The sequence below is a fragment of the Drosophila pseudoobscura genome, chromosome X (genome assembly GCF_009870125.1).
Source record: "Drosophila pseudoobscura strain MV-25-SWS-2005 chromosome X, UCI_Dpse_MV25, whole genome shotgun sequence".
NCBI classification, from domain to species: Eukaryota; Metazoa; Arthropoda; class Insecta; order Diptera; family Drosophilidae; genus Drosophila; species Drosophila pseudoobscura.
This window is the reverse complement of record NC_046683.1, coordinates 58,356,671-58,373,782: the sequence shown is the minus strand read 5'-3', so window position 1 is coordinate 58,373,782 and position 17,112 is coordinate 58,356,671. Positions and strand designations below refer to the sequence as shown.

General features: G+C 49.3%; 5 protein-coding genes across 6 annotated transcripts; all 5 read right to left on the bottom strand.

Moving 5' to 3' along the window:
• Window positions 1-112: 112 nt before the first annotated feature.
• Window positions 113-1,295, bottom strand: LOC6900023 (uncharacterized protein CG45076). The gene is made up of 2 exons (XM_002135352.3): window positions 1,219-1,295; window positions 113-1,160 (listed from the first exon to the last, which is right to left on the bottom strand). The coding sequence occupies exons 1-2, from the start codon at window positions 1,262-1,264 to the stop codon at window positions 166-168; spliced, it is 1,041 nt and encodes a 346-aa protein (XP_002135388.2). The 5' UTR covers window positions 1,265-1,295; the 3' UTR covers window positions 113-165.
• Window positions 1,296-2,116: 821 nt separating this feature from the next.
• Window positions 2,117-8,101, bottom strand: LOC4811979 (uncharacterized). Of its 2 annotated transcripts, XM_001352527.4 has the most exons (5): window positions 7,905-8,101; window positions 5,110-6,907; window positions 3,740-4,666; window positions 3,340-3,641; window positions 2,117-3,267 (listed from the first exon to the last, which is right to left on the bottom strand). In XM_001352527.4, the coding sequence occupies exons 2-5, from the start codon at window positions 6,886-6,888 to the stop codon at window positions 2,664-2,666; spliced, it is 3,612 nt and encodes a 1,203-aa protein (XP_001352563.3). In that variant the 5' UTR covers window positions 6,889-6,907; window positions 7,905-8,101; the 3' UTR covers window positions 2,117-2,663. The 2 variants fall into 2 exon arrangements, with proteins under 2 accessions (XP_001352563.3, XP_015043688.2); XM_015188202.2 differs by lacking the exon at window positions 3,740-4,666.
• Window positions 8,102-14,684: 6,583 nt separating this feature from the next.
• LOC4812144 (uncharacterized) lies at window positions 14,685-15,287 on the bottom strand. The gene is made up of 2 exons (XM_001352526.4): window positions 15,141-15,287; window positions 14,685-15,082 (listed from the first exon to the last, which is right to left on the bottom strand). Exons 1-2 carry the CDS (start codon window positions 15,153-15,155, stop codon window positions 14,795-14,797), a joined length of 303 nt encoding a protein of 100 aa, XP_001352562.3. The 5' UTR covers window positions 15,156-15,287; the 3' UTR covers window positions 14,685-14,794.
• Window positions 15,288-15,661: 374 nt separating this feature from the next.
• retinin lies at window positions 15,662-16,505 on the bottom strand. The gene is made up of 2 exons (XM_001352525.4): window positions 16,349-16,505; window positions 15,662-16,290 (listed from the first exon to the last, which is right to left on the bottom strand). Exons 1-2 carry the CDS (start codon window positions 16,358-16,360, stop codon window positions 15,715-15,717), a joined length of 588 nt encoding a protein of 195 aa, XP_001352561.4. The 5' UTR covers window positions 16,361-16,505; the 3' UTR covers window positions 15,662-15,714.
• A 19-nt stretch (window positions 16,506-16,524) lies between these two features.
• LOC4812218 (uncharacterized) lies at window positions 16,525-17,047 on the bottom strand. Its single transcript, XM_001352524.3, has one exon. It carries the CDS (start codon window positions 16,991-16,993, stop codon window positions 16,613-16,615), a length of 381 nt encoding a protein of 126 aa, XP_001352560.2. The 5' UTR covers window positions 16,994-17,047; the 3' UTR covers window positions 16,525-16,612.
• Window positions 17,048-17,112: the final 65 nt, after the last annotated feature.

The following is a 17,112-nucleotide window of genomic DNA, read 5'->3' as shown; positions in this document are numbered from 1 at the left end:
TCGTTCTAGCGCTTTATTACAAACCTTTTTCAAGTTTCAAAAAAATGATAAAGTGTGCACAAGGATCTGGCAGTTTGTTAATTGATTACATGGACAGCCACGTAAGTCTGACTATAACATTTAATTAAATATATAAAATGAAGGGATACATTACACTTGAAACATTCACTGGGCGTACACATTTCGCGTGTGCTCGTCACCTGACGCCGTGTGGCCCACGCCGCTGGTGTCAATGTGCTCATCGTACGATTCCTCTGCCAATTCATGCCCCTCGTGCCCCTCAAGGGGGTGCCCCGACTGATTCGTGCTCTCGTGCAGACCAATGGTCGCATGCTGCGCCGCCTTGGAGGCATTCACCTGAGCTGCAGCCGCCGAAGAGGCTGCTTTCAGGGCCGACTCTTTGGTGGCCGCGTAATCCACACGCGCCTGCTGCAGCTGTTCCTCCACTTGTTCGAGGCGGTTCTTGGCTTGGCCCACCATTGTGGACTGGGAGGCCAGTTGGTTGGACACCTCGCTAGCAGTTTGCTCCGCCTGCTCGGCCACGGATTTGGCATTGTTTACGGCCGCCGTCAGGACGGAGATGTGATGATGGGCCGCCTGCGCCGTCTGCTGGGCCAGTCTTGAGGAGATCTTCGCGGCCTTCAGCTGCTCCAGCTCGCGGGAGAGCGCCCGCTGGGCCTCGGCCGCCTGCTGCTCCAATTCCTGCAGCACCACCTCCTTCCCCGCAAGCGCAGCCTGGGCCGTGGCCGATGCCTGGGATGCCGCTTGCGCGAGGGTGTTCTGTGCAATGTATGCCGCCTGCTTGGCCGCCGCATGCTGGTTGGACACGGCGCTGTGCGCCTGATCCGCTGATCCCTGGGCTATGGAACGCAGTCCGCTGCCAATGCTGTAGCCATGATTCCCCTTGTTGCTACTGCTGCTGCTGCTCCCCGACGACTGGCTGTAGTAGCTCTTGGGACTACTGTGCTGGGTAGTACTATGCTGTGAACTGATGTGCTGGGGACTACTGTGCTCTGGCTCTGGAGGTTCCACTGCCGGATGCAGGGATTCATAGTATCCATTTTGATGGTGCTGCTGCGGCAACGGCGGCGGCTGCTGGGGTCGATAGTGGTAGCCATTCCTCTTGTGCAGGCGACCCAAGGCTTCGGCGAAGAGCATCACTGTAGAGGGAGGACAATTATCCACTGGATACTCTTCTCTCCATCCCTATTGGCTTACCTATCACCATCTGGCAGAGCTGGAATCGTAATCCTTTGACGTACATCTCCCTAACGCTGCTGGAACTGCATTGAGCTGCCTCCCATTCGGCGATCTTCCATTTATAACGCGATTGGGGTCCAGCGATGCAGAAACATCCAAGTTGCGGAAAGTCGGTTGCGGTTTTTAAATTTAACTGATGATCGCCATGGATCGTACGATCGTACTTTCGGCTATTTGAATGCTCCACACACACACGCACACACACTCTTTTTGGCTGCACCTTCTGCCCCTTTTGAGGAAGTGCGGCGACCACATTTGTTGGTCCAAGATTCGGCGGCGTCTTTTAATGCTTCGCTGACACGCTTGCTTCTCCCACTGCACTGGCCGCCGTACATTGTCTAGAGGCGGGCGGACACTGTAAAGTTGTTTTCTTAATGCTTCAAAATTTAATTTGCATTTTATGGGCTGCACTCGTTTGTAATTGAACTTAAAGTCGCTCTTATGACGGGGCTCTTATGGGCTTATGTGCTCATCGGTGCAGCGATTTGGGGGGATTACGCTTCGAACTATGTGGATTAAGTGGAAGATGGCGAAATTTTAGCTATTTATGAAAATAGGGAAGTCTGGGCAAATTTAAATTAACTTTTTGTAAACAAATTTAATTGGAAAGCTTATGAGGGGGAATTCAGAAATTAATCTGAAACTGAAATAAGTCATACCATATTATTCATTGGAATACTTATGGCATGATCTCTACAAATTTGTCTGCCGAAACACATGAAATCTATGGTATTCTATCAATCTTCAGTTCCCATTCCATATATATGAATATATATAATATATCGAAAATCCCAATCTTGCATCCTATGAATCCTCTTCATTCGAGTATTTCCCCATTAAAAACACTCAACAGATGATTATTTTTTCATAAATTATTTTATTTAAATACATAATTATTAATTTATTACAAGTATAAAAATAAATTAATCAAATCACTACAAACAATAGCTATTTTACAAGACAAAATCGGAACTGGAATGTACAGCGATCCAGAGATACAAAGCACATTAAATATCAACAAGAGAAAGACCTCACCTCTCCTCCGAAGAGGAGAGTGGGTCTTCAAAAGAGTAACAATTACGGGGACTGTAGGCGGACGATTGGTCCGATAGGTGATGCCTACACTCGTATAAAAAAAATAACAAAAGAAACAACGAGCTCGTAATAAATAAGAGTGTCGCATCCCAAAATAAATACGTTGACGAATGCCACAAAAGATGGTAGTTTTGGATGGAGCGAAGTGTTGCATAAGTGGCTGATGGACGGATGGCTGATCAAAAATGGAAAACGAACTCATCGGAGGCATCATCGTCAGCATGGTCTTCAGCAGCATCGATGCTGGTGGCATCGGCGGCCGCATGGTAGGCCGTTATCGATGGAGCCTCCTCGGGAGCAGCCTCTAATCATTGATAGCTCTGGGTGATCTGCTGGATCCAGGGGAGGTACGAAGAGACCTTTACGTAGACACCGGGAACGTTCACCTGGCCGCAGCCAATGCCCCAGGAGACCACACCGACCACATTCCATACTCCGTTGCGCTCGCAGACCAAAGGACCGCCGCCATCGCCCTTGCAGGCATCCTTGCCCTCCTCGCCGCCGGCGCACACGAATCCGGGATTCAGTTTGTAGCTGTAGCCGAGACGGGTGTTCCTCAGCTGAGCCTCGCACTGGTGGTGCGAGAGGATGGGCACATCGACCTCCTTGAGGATGTTCTGGTACTTTCCGTGCTCCCCGAAGGCGTCCTTGCCCCAGCCAGTGGTCCAGCAGCGGGCACCGGTGAAGTCAGAGTACTTGTCGGGCAGGCAGGCGGGGCTGATGTGCGGATTCTTGGTGAAGTCCACGGGCTGGTCGAGCTTCAGGATGGCCAGATCGTTGTCCAGGGTACCGGCATAGTACTCGGGATGAATGTGCACGGACACGACATCGCGCTCAATGTAGGGGAAGAACTCCACGTCATGGTTGACATCCCATTCGCCCAGGCGGACACGAAGATCAAAGCCATTTTGACTGAAGGACGGATAAAGAATATTCGGGGTTAAACCTCTGATCGCAAGGAGCTTTAGAATGATCGAAACTTACGATTTAATGCAATGGGCAGCGGAGATGATGTGCTGGGCATCGATGAGGGTGCCGCCGCAGGCGTAGATCGATTCCTTGGGATCCTTCTTCAGAATGGCCACATGCCATGGGTACTCGCCGAACTCGCTGTCGCCATCCACGTAGACGGGGTTCTTGATGCGGCCGGTGATGCCAGCGGCATTCCTAACACCACAGCGACCCAACTGCTGCTGGGGCGGGGCCTGGGGACGCACTGGACGACGGCAGCAGACCTCATTAGCGCGGCAGGTCTTCTCCACGGGACGATTGCCATAGTAAGCGCGCTGCAAAAGAAAAAGATGAGGGAGTCCCATTAGCATTATATTTGGATAGATTTAAGAATGGTTTACTGAAACTTTCTGCAAAATCAACACATGGTTACCTCCTCCCGAGCTGCTTCACTCTCCCACACACTACGACGCTTCCGCGACTGCTCAACGCTCCTCCTCCTGCGATCTCTGGGAAAGGAGACATAGTCACTGCCCGCTGCCGCTCCTGGGGCAGGCGTGGGTATATTGTACAAGGGGCCCAGGTTCAGTTGCTTGCCACGACGGGTGGCTGTTGGATTCCACGTGGGTGCCGCGCTCACGTTCACACTACGCTCCACGTGCTGCGAGTACTCCCCGTAGCCTCCAAAGCCACTCGAGCCAAAGTCGGGGCTCGAGCCGGGATACACTGAATTGTAGGAGCTCTCGTAGGGCGACGGAGACGGAGGAGACTCGTGATGATGATGCTGCTGGTAGCTGGGCGCTGAAGGGCCGCTGTGGTACTCGAAGATCGGAGTACTCGGCACCATTTCGACACTGAAGTGGGGCCCCCCCGATCCACTGTATCCACCAAAGTGATGATGATCGTAATCGTGATGATCGTAATCATGGTGATCGTAATCGTGGTGCTCGTAGCCGCTGAAGTGATCGTGATGATGGTAGTGTGTGCTGTGCACTTCGTTGGGCTTTCTCTTGAAGAAGTCGCCCACTTTCTGGATGAGATTCGCATTGGGAGTGACATGGAGATTGACCAGGGGCTTCACCACCTTCTCCCCGTAGTCCGTTTTGGCCACCTGCACAGAGACGAGTGGATTGACATTCACCAGACCCAGATTGAGGCCATTTGGGCCCAAGGAACCGAAGTTGGGGTTCTGTGCGGGATACTGATCGCCCAGGACATTCACCGGATAGCCGCCATATGCTCCACTGGGATAGGGAAGCCCGAAGGACACTCCGTAGGTGGGCAGAACCTTTCGTTGGATCAGCTCGATGGCCTGCAGGGCGGGCAGGGCCAAGGGAGATTGTCCGAGCGGCCCCTGGCGCTGAGAGGGAGACACGAACGGATCAGTACGCGGACTCCAGCATGCAGGATACAGGATACAGGATACAGGCGTGCGACCTTGGTACCCCTTGTTGTATTTGCTGTTGTTGTTGTTGTGGCTGTGCGTGCGTTGGTTAGGCTGGTTTTAGTGGCGTTTTTTTGGGCGACGACGAACGAGGTTTAGTGGTTCTTTGGATTGAGCATTGGAGGAGCGTTGATCGGTTGGTTGATGGGTGCAGTTGGTAGATTGATTGATTGATTGGATGCGTGGTTGTGTGTGGTAGAGGAGGATTGCTATTGGTATTGCTATTGCTAGAACTCGATCGATTAGTCATTAACTATGTGTGATTTTGCATTAGTCGGGCCACTAACTAAACATTCTTAAAAGGGTTTCTGTTTCTGTTTCTATTTCTTTTTCAATTTATATTTCTTCGTGACACTTACCCCTTGAGCATCGAGCGACAGATCGCTGTTGTCGTCCTGGTCCTTCTGGTCCTCAATGGCCTGACGGCGAGTGCGTTTCTTCTCATCCTTGTCCTGCTTCTCATCCTTCTTGGCCTCTGCTGTGGTGGTGGCATTTCCAGCGGGCGCATCCTCGCTGAGGGCCTCGATGTCCTTGCCCAGATTGCGGGGATCGATGGGGAGAATCAGATCCTCCTTGCGGCCAATGCGATCGGCAGCGGGGCACTGGTTGAACGGGACGCACTGGCAGTCAACGATCTGCTGGCGAGAGGTGTCATAGCCACCCTGTCCCTGTCCCTGGTACTGTCCCTGTCCCTGTCCTTGTCCCTGGTAACCTCCAGAGATGCCATTGTAATTGTTCGAGGCTCCTGTCTGAAGCTCCTTCTTGTAGTAGTCGGGGTTCTGGCTGTGATAGCTGGAGCTGGGCGACGATCCAAAGCCACTCTGGCCGAAGCCTCCCGAGCTGCTGCCAAAGCTTCCCAATCCAGAATTCGGTTTGTAGATGTCACCGGAGAGACCTGGCTTCTGGGAGAGACCGCTGAAGCCACCCTGAGCGCCCTGGGAGAGGAGTCCGCCCTGAGAGGCGCCATTGAAGCCCGCATTGAAGGCATTCGACTGGGAGTAGGAGCCGGAGGAGGAGGCCTGGGGCGTGTACGTGGCCGAGGACTGGGCCAAGGCACTGAAGTCCGTGTTGATTGTCTGGCCAGAGCCAATTGGGATCGGGACACTGGGAACTTTGACCCCCTCGGTGCCCTCGACGTGGTGGTAGTGATGGTGCACGTGCTGCTGGAGACCCGCATCAATGGGTGCCCCAACCACGACCTTGGTGCTGGAAGAAGTGGCCGCCGAAGAGGAGGAGGACTGCTGCGAGGAGTAGAAGCCGTTCAGGGAGGAGGGTGAGCCCTGGATGCCGCCCTCGGGATTCTCAAAGTTGTATGGGGGCACACCGTTCGAGTTCGAGGAGGGGCCATTGTAGACGGGACCGGGACCATTGGGTCCACCTGGATAGATGGGTCCTGGCGGCTTGCTGTCGTAGATCAGGGCTCCGGGTGGGGGCTTCGTGTAGGTGATTCCGTCCAACGAACCATCGATGGCCGATGGGGGAGGATGCTCCAGATATTGCCCTCCGAACTGGCCGCCTGGTCCGCTTGGCCGGTAAGGTCCGGACATGGGTTTGTAGGGTCCCTCGTAGCCAACTTTGCGCGGGGGTCCGAAGGAGTTGAGGGAGCTAGGAGGAGGACCCATTGGGGGGCGGCCACCGAAGTATCCCGGAGGAGGCATTGGCTTGGCAGGACCGTAGGGACCGCCGCTGTAGCCAGACGGTGGAGGGGGACCCTGGGCGTAGATGGTCGAGTAGAAGGGACGCTTCTCCTCCACCTCGCAGCTCATCAATCCCAGTCCGCAAAGCTTGTCGCGGATCAGGTTACGCGCCTGCATGTCGTTTCCCTGCTGCAGGGCCTGGTCGATGTTGCCATCGGCATAGACGGCATCGTACTCCCCGAGATTGCGTCCCTCCCGTCGGGAGTTGAGCAGCTGCTCGATGATCGTGTCAATCTCCGAGGTGCTGTTGCTCTGGATGGACGTGGACTCGTGCACGAGGTATCGTCCCTGCACCTCCGTTTCCTCAGCGGCAGGCTTTGTGTCCACGGAGCGTCTGCTCGGCGTGGCATCCTCCATGGGCGCCCACTCGTTGCCCCAATCGGCGGCCAGTGTGGCGGTGGCCAGCAGCAGAACTGCCATCAGGCTCTCTCGTATTCTCATTGTGTGACGAAGAGTGTCTCTGTAAGGAAAGGAAAATGATTTATGAGTCGAGGATTGCATAACGCCTTAAGTCTTGACACCATTACCCCCAAGTCATTGTCCCAGTTTACATTTCTCTCTTCCCTCTCTTCCCATCTTTCACGACTGCTGAAGCAATCCCCAAACGAAACCGAAACCGAAAATCGAAAACGCAAAACCGGTTCGTGTCTTGAAATCTTCGGTGCATGAGTCAGTGTCAGAGCCAAAGCCAGAGCCAGAGCCAGAGCCAAAGCCAGAGAGTAGTCGTATAAGACATGGACTTTTACTTTCGTTGGAGGTCGCAGACCGTCGTTACTTTTTTCGAAATGCCTCGCCACACTCTTTGCCCCTCTTTCTGTGTAATTTATGAGGTAATTTTCTTTACGGGAGGGACTAACTCTGACTCCGATTCCGCTCCGTGGCGGACAATCGCTCAAGCCTTGACAGCCGCTTTCCGGTTCGTGTATTTCTGTATATTTCACTTTTCTTTTCTTTTGCGACTTTTGCACTGCACTCTTATGTCATTTTGGGTCGACGATGCGGACGATGCGGAGTGTGGAGTCTTGAGCGATCTTTCATTATGTAAATGGATCTTTCAGGCGTGCCCCGCGATCGCATCTGCTCTGCTCTGATGTGATGTGCTCTTTGGGGGGCGGAAGTCGTGTGCAGTGTTGCATTGCAATTGGGTTTTTCTGGGATGCTAAATGTTGCTGCTGCAATTCAGGGTGTGTTTTTTCCTGTGTCTCTGTCTGTCTATCTGTCTGTTTGTTGGAGGTTTTTCTTTTGTCGGTTTTTCTTTTTCGCAGTGAAAGTTTCGCTTTTCCGATTGACTTTAATGACTGCTGACTGTGGGCATGGGGCATGGGGGATTTTCTGGGGATCTGTATAGCGTATATAGCGCATTGTATATGGTAGAGCCATTCATGGATCTTTATTTTGTTCGGTCTTTGGGTTCACTTTGGGGGTTCACTAGGCCAATTTTTCACTTGATCACTCACCTTTTATCAGTTTGCAATAAAAAAAATATGAAAAAAATTGGAATTCGTGTTTCCTTTCTCTCGATAATCCTTTATATAATTGATATTGTCTCTGTTATCCTTTCACTTCACTTTCTGCACTTCTGCACCTCTGCTTTGTGCTGCTCGTTCGTCGGCAAGTTGTTCACTGATTTCGCTTTCGTCGACGGCGCACATTTTATACAAAAACGCCGCGCGCAGGCGCAACGGCGTCTATCTCTTTCGCTCTTGCTCTCGCGGTTTGCGAATCGGGGGCCCAAAACAGAAGAGAGACAAAAGCTGCGACTGCGACAATGTTTGGCAACCTATGCCCCCCTCCCTCTCTGAGTCTTTCCCTCTCTCTACAGTCGTTTTTTTGGGGGGGTAATCATATTTTGGTTGGGTTTTTCTTCGATTCTTCGATTCTGCTGAAGACTGGAGGTCACCTCCATCCAAAGAAGAGAAGTATAATAGTCGTATCGGGTAATCCCTAGGAAATGACTAGAGTTCAACGTCTCTAAGATAAGGTTTGTCGGAACTATCTTCGGAGAAAATTCGTTTAAAATACTATTACAGAATGATCCTTACTCCATTAGCTCTAAGCGCAACAATCCTTGGAGAAGATTGGGTTTTAGAGATAGTTCCTCTGAAATGTTAAAAAGTAAAAAGCATTTCCGGACTTAAGGAAAACTTCTAAATAATAGATATTCAATTCAAGTGTGAGAAGAGGCAGAAAAATTGCATCAAAAATATATTTTCTTATGAAGCGATTCCTCAGGAATGTATAGGGGTAGGGTCCTTTCTACAGACTCCAAGGGGAACTGTTATTAGTAGCCTTCCCTCTGAAATAAAAAGGGTTCAGAGGTCTCTAAGAGAATGTCTTAACTAAAGACGAAACCAAAGAAAATCTTCCATAAAACTGTCATCCTCCGATGAAGCAATTCCCCTTGGGGATGAATATTTTAAAATTATGTGTAAATTTCACATAAAGTCCAAATTAGTTCGCTCTGGTTTTTATTTTTATTTTTTTATGATGATTTTCATGTGGGATTTTGACCAAAAACACTTCCCGGAAAGGCTATGAACAACAGTTTGAGAAACACTAGAGAGACAGACAGACAGAAAGAAAGAGAGAGAAAAACCAAGCGAAAGATTATGCAATTCTGCAATTATGAATTGGGTCAGAGAGGCCCGTGAGGGGGAGCGACTGAAGCAACGAATGAATGAAAGGGGTTAAAGGGGTCTCTGGTTTGGGCATTGCCTCAAACCGGATCTTTTGGCATACATTCGTCTCTCACACGTCTCGTATCATCCCGTCTCTCTGCTCTGGCCTGCTCGGCCGAACGGACGCATGTACTGACGAACGGCCGGGATAGTCATCGGGGGTTCAGGCTCGTTTTAAACCCATGGTCAATGCAAACGTCATCAGAGTCGGTCATTCATTTTATTTGATTTCAATTTTCATGTCTCCCTCGCTGCTTTTGCCTTTGTGAATCAAAAGTGCTTTGCGGAATTACCCGAAGTTCACAAAAATTAGAGACATTCCCCTAGCGATGATCACGTTCGCGTGCCGAACCGAACCCCATAATGACGATGATCTTCATTGGATCCAAGCCATGTTGTGTGTGGTCAGTGCTGTGGTTGGAGTGGAGTGCCAGTGCCAGTGCCTGCGCCAGTGGCTCTCCTCTCATTGTGATTCAGTGGCTCCACTCTGCTGTGTGTTTGTGTGCGATTGACCTTGGCTCAGGCGCCAACAACCGACTCGACAAACATTTATCTACAGACACTTAAGTGTCGTTTTATGTTAAACATTCCAAGAAAGTTGATAATGGGGCTCAGATCGATCGAACGAACGAACGATCGAAAATTATGCTAATCGCTTTGATTTACTCTCGAAACTCTTTTGAATAGCTCGTGAAGATCGTGGAGTTTTTATCAATCAGCTGCTTAGGTGTTAGCTACTGGTGGCGTAGTCTTTGACCATCGGGTTTTTTATGAGTCACTCGGACAGCAGCAATATGTGCCTCTGGGTCTCTGGTGTTTGTTTGAAGGAGGTGCGTCGAACCTGATTCGAATTCGCATTCGCATTGGATCTAGTAAACTTTTGATGCTCTTCATACGGGTATTACGGATCGAAAGAGGACTATGTGTGCGATTGTAGAGTGTTTGGGGATAGTCTACTTTTAATTCGGCTATCGGCAAGGCCCTACCTGCGCTCTCACGAACACATGTGTAACAGTGGTTTTGCCACTGCAAGAAATGTGAATGTGTGTGTGCCGATCGCTAAATTAATCTGGAAGATAATTGGCCTATAATTTGCATGCTGATAAGCTAAAATCTAGTCTAAAGTTGAACATTTAACAAGTATTCAGTGTACTCTCCCATTCGCTTTGTTAAGTTTCCATGTAAAATCGTGTGCACTTAACTCACATAAGTCATTGTCTTTGCTATGCCATTGGTTTTGTTGCTTAATATTTGGTATTAAGTAGTCCATCATTCTTTAAAATATATAAGTGCTCCCTTCTTTTTATTGAGGTCTTCCCCTAATCGAACCTACGACCATTTTCCAAAATTGAACATTTTTAATGAAAGATCACACTATAGCGCCTTATAAATTGTAATTTAAGATAATTTTATATATTTTGAATATTAATTATTATAGTTTTTTCAGATTTTTCCTGGTTCATCGTATGCCTATTTGCACCGTTCATTCATTTATAAGGTAATTACTTTTAAGGTATTTACTTCTTCGGTTTGCTACAGCTCCGAAATTATTGTATGTATTTGTATTTTTCCTGTTAAAAATAATTTGACAGTTAGCTGGAAACTTGGAAGCTATTGGTAAATCCCAGTACGAGTGGTCTGGCAATAGTTTGAACTTGAACTTAGGCCTCGTCCAGGCCGGCTCTAGCTATGACAGCTAATGCCACACAGAGGCATAGAGTGCCACACTGAGGAGAGTAGAGTGTGTAATCCGCGCTGATGATGGGGTTACAGGTTCAGGGGCAGGGGCAGAGGCAGAGGCAGGCAATGGGAGTGAGTGTTGTTTTCCTGTATTTGCATCTATTTTTTGCGCATTTCTTGGCTATTGCAACATGGTTCGTGTTGGTGTTTATTTTATGCCAACTTGTTAATTGTTTGCCCAAATAGGTTCGAATGGGGCTTGTGTTTGCTCCAAATAGTCATCGCCTATCTACCGCCTTCCTCTGGTAATGTGTCTCCTTCCTTTGCGAAGCAAAACCAGCCGCAGTTCAAGTCCAAAATCGTTGTGTCTCCAAATCCGAAAAGAGCTTTGAATGAAGCCGAAGGTCGAAGTGTGCCAGCTCCCGATTTGTGTCAATTGCTCAACAAATTGAGTATTGAGTATTGAGTCTAGAGTGAGGTCTCCCACCCACACACAGCCCCTCCACACACAAAAAACAATTTTGCAATCGCTTAAGCCAGACTCTGATCTGTGAGTTTTTAGGTGTAGCTTTTGCAGTTGCAGTGGCAGCTGCTGCTGCAACTGCATCTGTGCCATGGATTTACCCAAACTCCAAAATGCTGGGGAAAATCCCCAGGAAAACCATAAGTAACTCTTTTTTTGGGGGCTGTCTACCATTCCAGTGGCGAGCCACTTCGGCCCGGTCTCTAGCCAATTCTCGATTTGTTTGCCGGCTGCTGCTTTGGCTTTGTTGTTGGCTTAGGCCTTGGGGAAACCCCAGTGAAGTGTGTGGCTATCGACGCTTGGCTGACGCTTGCTTTTCGGCTTACATAACAATGCAGCAGGCAGCAGAAAGCAGCAGCAGTCGTGTGCGGTGCATTGAGCCGGTCTGCCCGCCTGCCTGCCTGCCCCGTCTATTCGGACCTCCCTCCCTGGGGGCTTATGATTCATTTTGGAGCTGATTTGATTGGACTTGTTGCTTCGATTCGCTTTGGCTGGCTTTGTGTGTGTTTAAACGTTGCTTTTTCTTTGCTTTCGGCTTTCTGCTTTGTTTTGTTTTGTTTTGCTCGCTTAGCATACGAGTATATGCATCTGGCATTTTAATGGGAATTGCCTTACGGGTATACTCTTTCGGAAGAGAGTAATGGGAATATAAGCATTTTCTTGTAACAACATTGCAAACCATTAAACATCTTTACACGTATTCCTTAGCGATATATAGAGAGGGATTCAAACTTTCAGCTTTGAATTTATACGAATGGAGCACTACACAGAGCATTCATTTTGCTGTATAATAAAGAACCATAAAGACCTGTAAAAAACTAATACTATCCAAACGTTCTAATATTCATACTGTATGTATATTTTAAGGATAGTTCCACTAAATCCAATCTAAATTGGAGCTTCCACTGGAATTAGAGTCCTGTTTACGAGTACACAGTAGGATTCACTGATTTACTGATTCATTTCAGGAAACGTGAATTCAGGCAGGTCCGTCTCTGCGGTGAACGATGGATCGAGAGGGTATCCATGCCTTTGCCTGAAGCTGTAGCTTTTCCTTTCTGGTTTATTGGCTTTTTGTTTTTGCGAAATTACCTGTAATAAATTCGATGCGTATGGCTAAATCGAATCATTTGCTGTAGCACTGTAATTATCATAGTTGGGCAAACCCTCAAGGTCGTTCACCCACACCCACGCCCACACCCAGACCCACATTGTGTGATCAGCATACAGGCATCTAGGTATATATTACAAGTAAATATGATTTTCTGTTTGGGAGAGAGTGATTCATCATGTCTCCAACAGACATCTCTCCCTATTTTTACAGTACACTTACCCCTCCCTCTTCCCCCCCCCCCACTCTCTTTCTCTCTCTGTCTGTACCTTTTGTTGCATAATGCTTTAAATTATTTCACCCGCATCTAATGGTGGCTTTTGTTGATGTATCTGCCGCTGCTGCTAGTGCCCTTTCACCGCACAGAAACCCCACACTCCACACTCCACTCCGTGGCTCATTTAACACGGCTTATTGTCTTCATTGTCTCTCAGCCAAATAAATTCATGTCTGAGGCATTTGTAAATTAATTTCAAGCCGAGATTCGAGGGGTGGGAGACTTCCGTTTTCCCCCAAGTTTAAGGGAAAGTTTGCGACTGTTTTTCCCCAATGATAATTCATCTCTGGTTTTGGAATGGCATCAAAAATTTATCATGTTCGGGGGTATGCCTAAAGTTCTTGGAAAAACTTTCTTCGGCTTAAGGTTTTTGTGCTTCTTTATTTGCTTATCCACTTATGCTAAGTGCTTTGCCTTTTGATATCCCCAATTCACATCCACAGACGAAATGTATCTCGTCGTAGTACATCTCTCGCTTATTAAATTCACTTTGATTCGAGCAGAGTCGCGCATCCTGAAGGACCCCCCCATGGGTGATGGCAGCTCGAAGAATAGGATGACAGCATAACGATGCATTCAAGTGGCGTTTTTGATAAACAAACAAACCGATTACACAGCGGTCGACCCATCCAACCACCGCACCACCCACTGTGCCAATTGATGGTGCTTCCAATCAGATCCCAAAGCCACAGACCCACAGAGCCTGAGAGCCTCAGAGCCAGGGCCAGGGCCAGGGCCATGGACAAATGCAATGAACCCGAAAGCCCCAGGAAAGGAAAGGATACGAGACTCCCCGGAGAATATAATAGTGGTGGATGGTGGAGGGAGGCAGGGAGGAGCACGCACCCCTACGATTTGCAGTGTCCACTTTTGGGGGTGGTCTTTAGCTGTATTGCCTCTACAGCCGCCTAAAAGGCTGCTATGGCCACAGACGACTATTCCAACGATGGGGAAACTGCGCCTCAAAGCGGCCGCTGTTGCATCACTGTTTGGCCTGGTGTGCGCCTGGTGCCTGCCTAGATGCCTCCAGGTGCCTGAGAGTGACAGCTATTGAAGATACCTGTTCCACTGGGAATGGAAAGACAATGCTTTGGGTAGCTAATCGATAGATGGATTGATACTTTGACCTTAATGCCGGGATAGAAACTGCATCCGCACATTTATGTAATTAGAGAAGGCACAACTATCCTTCGTCCTGGTCCTGGTGCCGGGCCTGGTCGAGAACGTATTCTGCGTCATATCTGTTGGACAGACTTTGCCTGGGATTGCGGTTCATTCACTTGAGCAGAGACTTGCATAATCTGTAGAGCTTCGATCTTCTGTCTCTGTCTTTTCGGTGCGTCTAACCTTTGGCTTCTCCCCTCAAGCACGGTTGAAGGTTCAAGGTTTTCAATTTCATAAATTTCAAGAGAATCTATGGGAAAAGGCGCAGACCCGTACTCGTATGCGTATCTATAGTGTTTATCCCACCTGGCTGCCGTCGAATGGCTTCCAATTGTTGCTTGTTTTTGTCACTCTCGATGGAGAGACAATAACACACACTGTACTCTGGATACTGGGTTCTGGGTACTGGGTTAAAGGCCTCAATCAATGGTCAGCCTCATTCTCCTAGAACACATTTTGGGCTTTCGGCTACTGACCCGAGGTCATCATTCCTGGGGGAATGTTCTGGCATTCGGCAGGATGGCATGGCCCATGGAATAATGCCGAGACATTTGCGTACGGCACGTCAATCCACACCCATCCTCCAATCTCCAACAGAAAAAAAAGAAACGAAATATTTATTTCCAAATGTAGGTATTATTTCGTGCGTTTGTGGATGTTGATTCATCTCGGGTGACGTCAGTGGCACTCAATCAGAAGTGCAGCATAGCGCGAAATTTAATTGGCAATCGACTGGCAGTCGTCGTCTCTCCCCCCCAAAAAAGGATTGGTAGAGCCTCCTCCTGTCAGTCCACAGATATTGCATTGTGTGCTTTTGGAATTTGTTATATTTTATTGTGCGTTTCGAGAGCGTAAATCCAATGGGTCTGGGTCTTCAGTGCTTAGAAAATCATACTGTATTCAGTGTTCGGGATTTACTTTCTGTAGAGAGAGTTGGTGGCCCCATAGAACGGATAGCTCCAGGTGGGCGGATAGTGCAGAGTTGTCCGGAGAGCGGGTGCCAGGAGCGGCGTGAGCCGCGGCGCAGTGCGATGGACAATGGTGGAGCTCTGATGCGAGACGGCAGTGGGTACATGCTCCAGCAGATTCCCCACTCGGGCCAGCGTGGGCTCCTGGTGCAGCGTCAGCAGTGGATGATAGATGTGGAGTTCAGTCTGCCCCCCAGCCACGAGGCAGAGGAGTACAACTGCCACAAAGAGACACTGAAAGAAGGAACTCAAATGAGAGGGATTCTCTTCCAAGGTTACACCTCCTCCTTACCAATTGCTTCGGCATCTTTGTTGATTCTTCAATGTCTGGGCATCGACTGTTGGCTGGAAATGAAGACGGAGCCACTTTTATAGTCCAGCCGAGAGTGGAGAACGGACCATTGCATTCTAATTGAGATTGAGTGGCCCTTCTAGCCCTTGAGCATGGCTCATGTTCCGCCTCTCCCTAATCCTCCAGAGATCACAGATCACAGATCGCTGATTGCACAGCAGAAGATGTGGTATGTGGCATGTGGCATATTTATTGTTGTCGTGGGCTGGAGCCGTGTTTTCTTTATTGATTTCCTGTCACCGCCCAAGGAATGCAAAGAACCCAGAGAACTGCAGTTGCGGATGCATATTCTTTATTGCAGAGAATAGTTCTACAGAAAATGGCAGAGAAGAGAAGAGACTAAAAGAGAAGACAGGACAGAAGACAGAAAACAGTTCGGAGACAGAGAAGAGACAGACAAGTCTGTTGGCTAGGGAAGAGAAGTATAGCTAGAAGTGGGTTTTGGCGAGTTGTTCATCTTGTTCGTTCTTTGGTTTCCGTGACTGTGGGGCCCTCGAAGGTCTTCAGTGGGCCCTTAGTTCCGGAGCAGGACCAGGCGAGGATCGGCGGAGGACAGGGTCCAGAGGAGCGGCGGCTGCTGGCGAACCAGTTTTGTGGTGCGCACGGCCGGTGCCACGATGGGGGTGACCAGGCGACGGTGGTCGTGGACAATGGTCTGGCTCTGGTGGGACACAGCGGTGGGCACATGCTGCACCACCTCCCCCACCTTGGCTACAGTGGGCTCCTGGATGGTGAGCACAGTCCGTAGCCCGGAACGAGCGGCCACAATCAGAGGCAGGGGCACGGAGACGGGTATTCCAGACAAGAGGCGGGCATCGATGGTGTCCGAGCTGCCGCTGGAGGACTGCGAGAGCTGATCAGAGGAGGAAGAATCCTCTTCCTGATCCTTCTCCTCGCTTTGAGCAGCAGCAGCAGCAGCGGCAGCAGAGGCAGCACGACTCTCAGAAAGCTCTTCGGAATCCTCGCTGGCCAGAGGCAGGAGCTGCGAGGACTTGCCAGAGCTCAGAGCCAACAAATTGGAGGGCCACTCCAGGCCGGCTGCCTCGGAGGATCCGGCAAGGATGAGCACAATGGCCAGGACGGGAAGGCACTGTGAAGGAGTACCCTATTCTGTATTTGGCCTTGGTGTTTCCTGAATGATCACTCACCACTCTGGACATGATCGCTGGCTTTCTCTGGTACTGGATCGGGTTCTGAGGGACACTTGTGACTAGGTCAATGCTGTCGAATGACTGATGATTGGGAAGATCCCAAGGGCTGTTTTTATAGCCCCCAGTCCCCCAGAGGCGTCTCGCTTCAATGGCCAAAGAAATGCAACGTTCAATGAGGCTAAACAGAAACCAGAACAGCATTTATTCAATCATCTGATAATTTGAAATTTGATTTGATTTGAAACTAGATTCAGTATTCAGTCAGAGGATGTTTTTGGGCAGCGGAATGTCGCACTTCAGCCTGTCCTGCAGCCAGAACTTCTCCAGATATCCGATGGGATCCCGCGGCTGTTCGCGGGCAACAGCCAGCATCCCCTCCATCAGAATGGGCACCACCTGAAGCTCTAAATAGGTACGCTTCTCCTCTGGCGAGCGATAGAAGTGGGGTCTGTTGCACTCCGGCTCTGCCTTTGGTGACGCCTCTTTCTTTGGTTTCTCGATTGGTGGACAGTCGATGGCTTTGGCACCTGTAGTCTTTTGCTTGGACTTTTGCTTGGATTTGTTCTCCATGGATTGGACTTTTGTCAGCTTGCGGGGACTTTTGGGGGAAGTTTTGGATTTTACTGCTAGTTTGCTCAACATTTTGAGGCGTTGAGAGTGGGGGGGGGGGGAAATGATCTGATTGAGAATGAGATTTTTACGAGTATATCAAAGGCAACTTTAATCGAAAATATTTGAATTTCTCTTTGAAATTCTGCGTG

Bases quoted from the DNA above. Each gene is read 5' to 3' on its own strand.
- LOC6900023 (XM_002135352.3), bottom strand. From the start codon at position 1,264: ATGTACGTCAAAGGATTACGATTCCAGCTCTGCCAGATGGTGATAG. The intron at 1,161-1,218 runs GTAAGCCAATAG...CTCCCTCTACAG, and splicing joins GCTCTGCCAGATGGTGATAG to TGATGCTCTTCGCCGAAGCC.
- LOC4811979 (XM_001352527.4), bottom strand. From the start codon at position 6,888: ATGAGAATACGAGAGAGCCTGATGGCAGTTCTGCTGCTGGCCACCGCC. The intron at 4,667-5,109 runs GTAAGTGTCACG...TCTCCCTCTCAG, and splicing joins TGTCGCTCGATGCTCAAGGG to CGCCAGGGGCCGCTCGGACA. The intron at 3,642-3,739 runs GTAACCATGTGT...TTTCTTTTGCAG, and splicing joins GTGAAGCAGCTCGGGAGGAG to CGCGCTTACTATGGCAATCG.
- LOC4812218 (XM_001352524.3), bottom strand. From the start codon at position 16,993: ATGTTGAGCAAACTAGCAGTAAAATCCAAAACTTCCCCCAAAAGTCCC.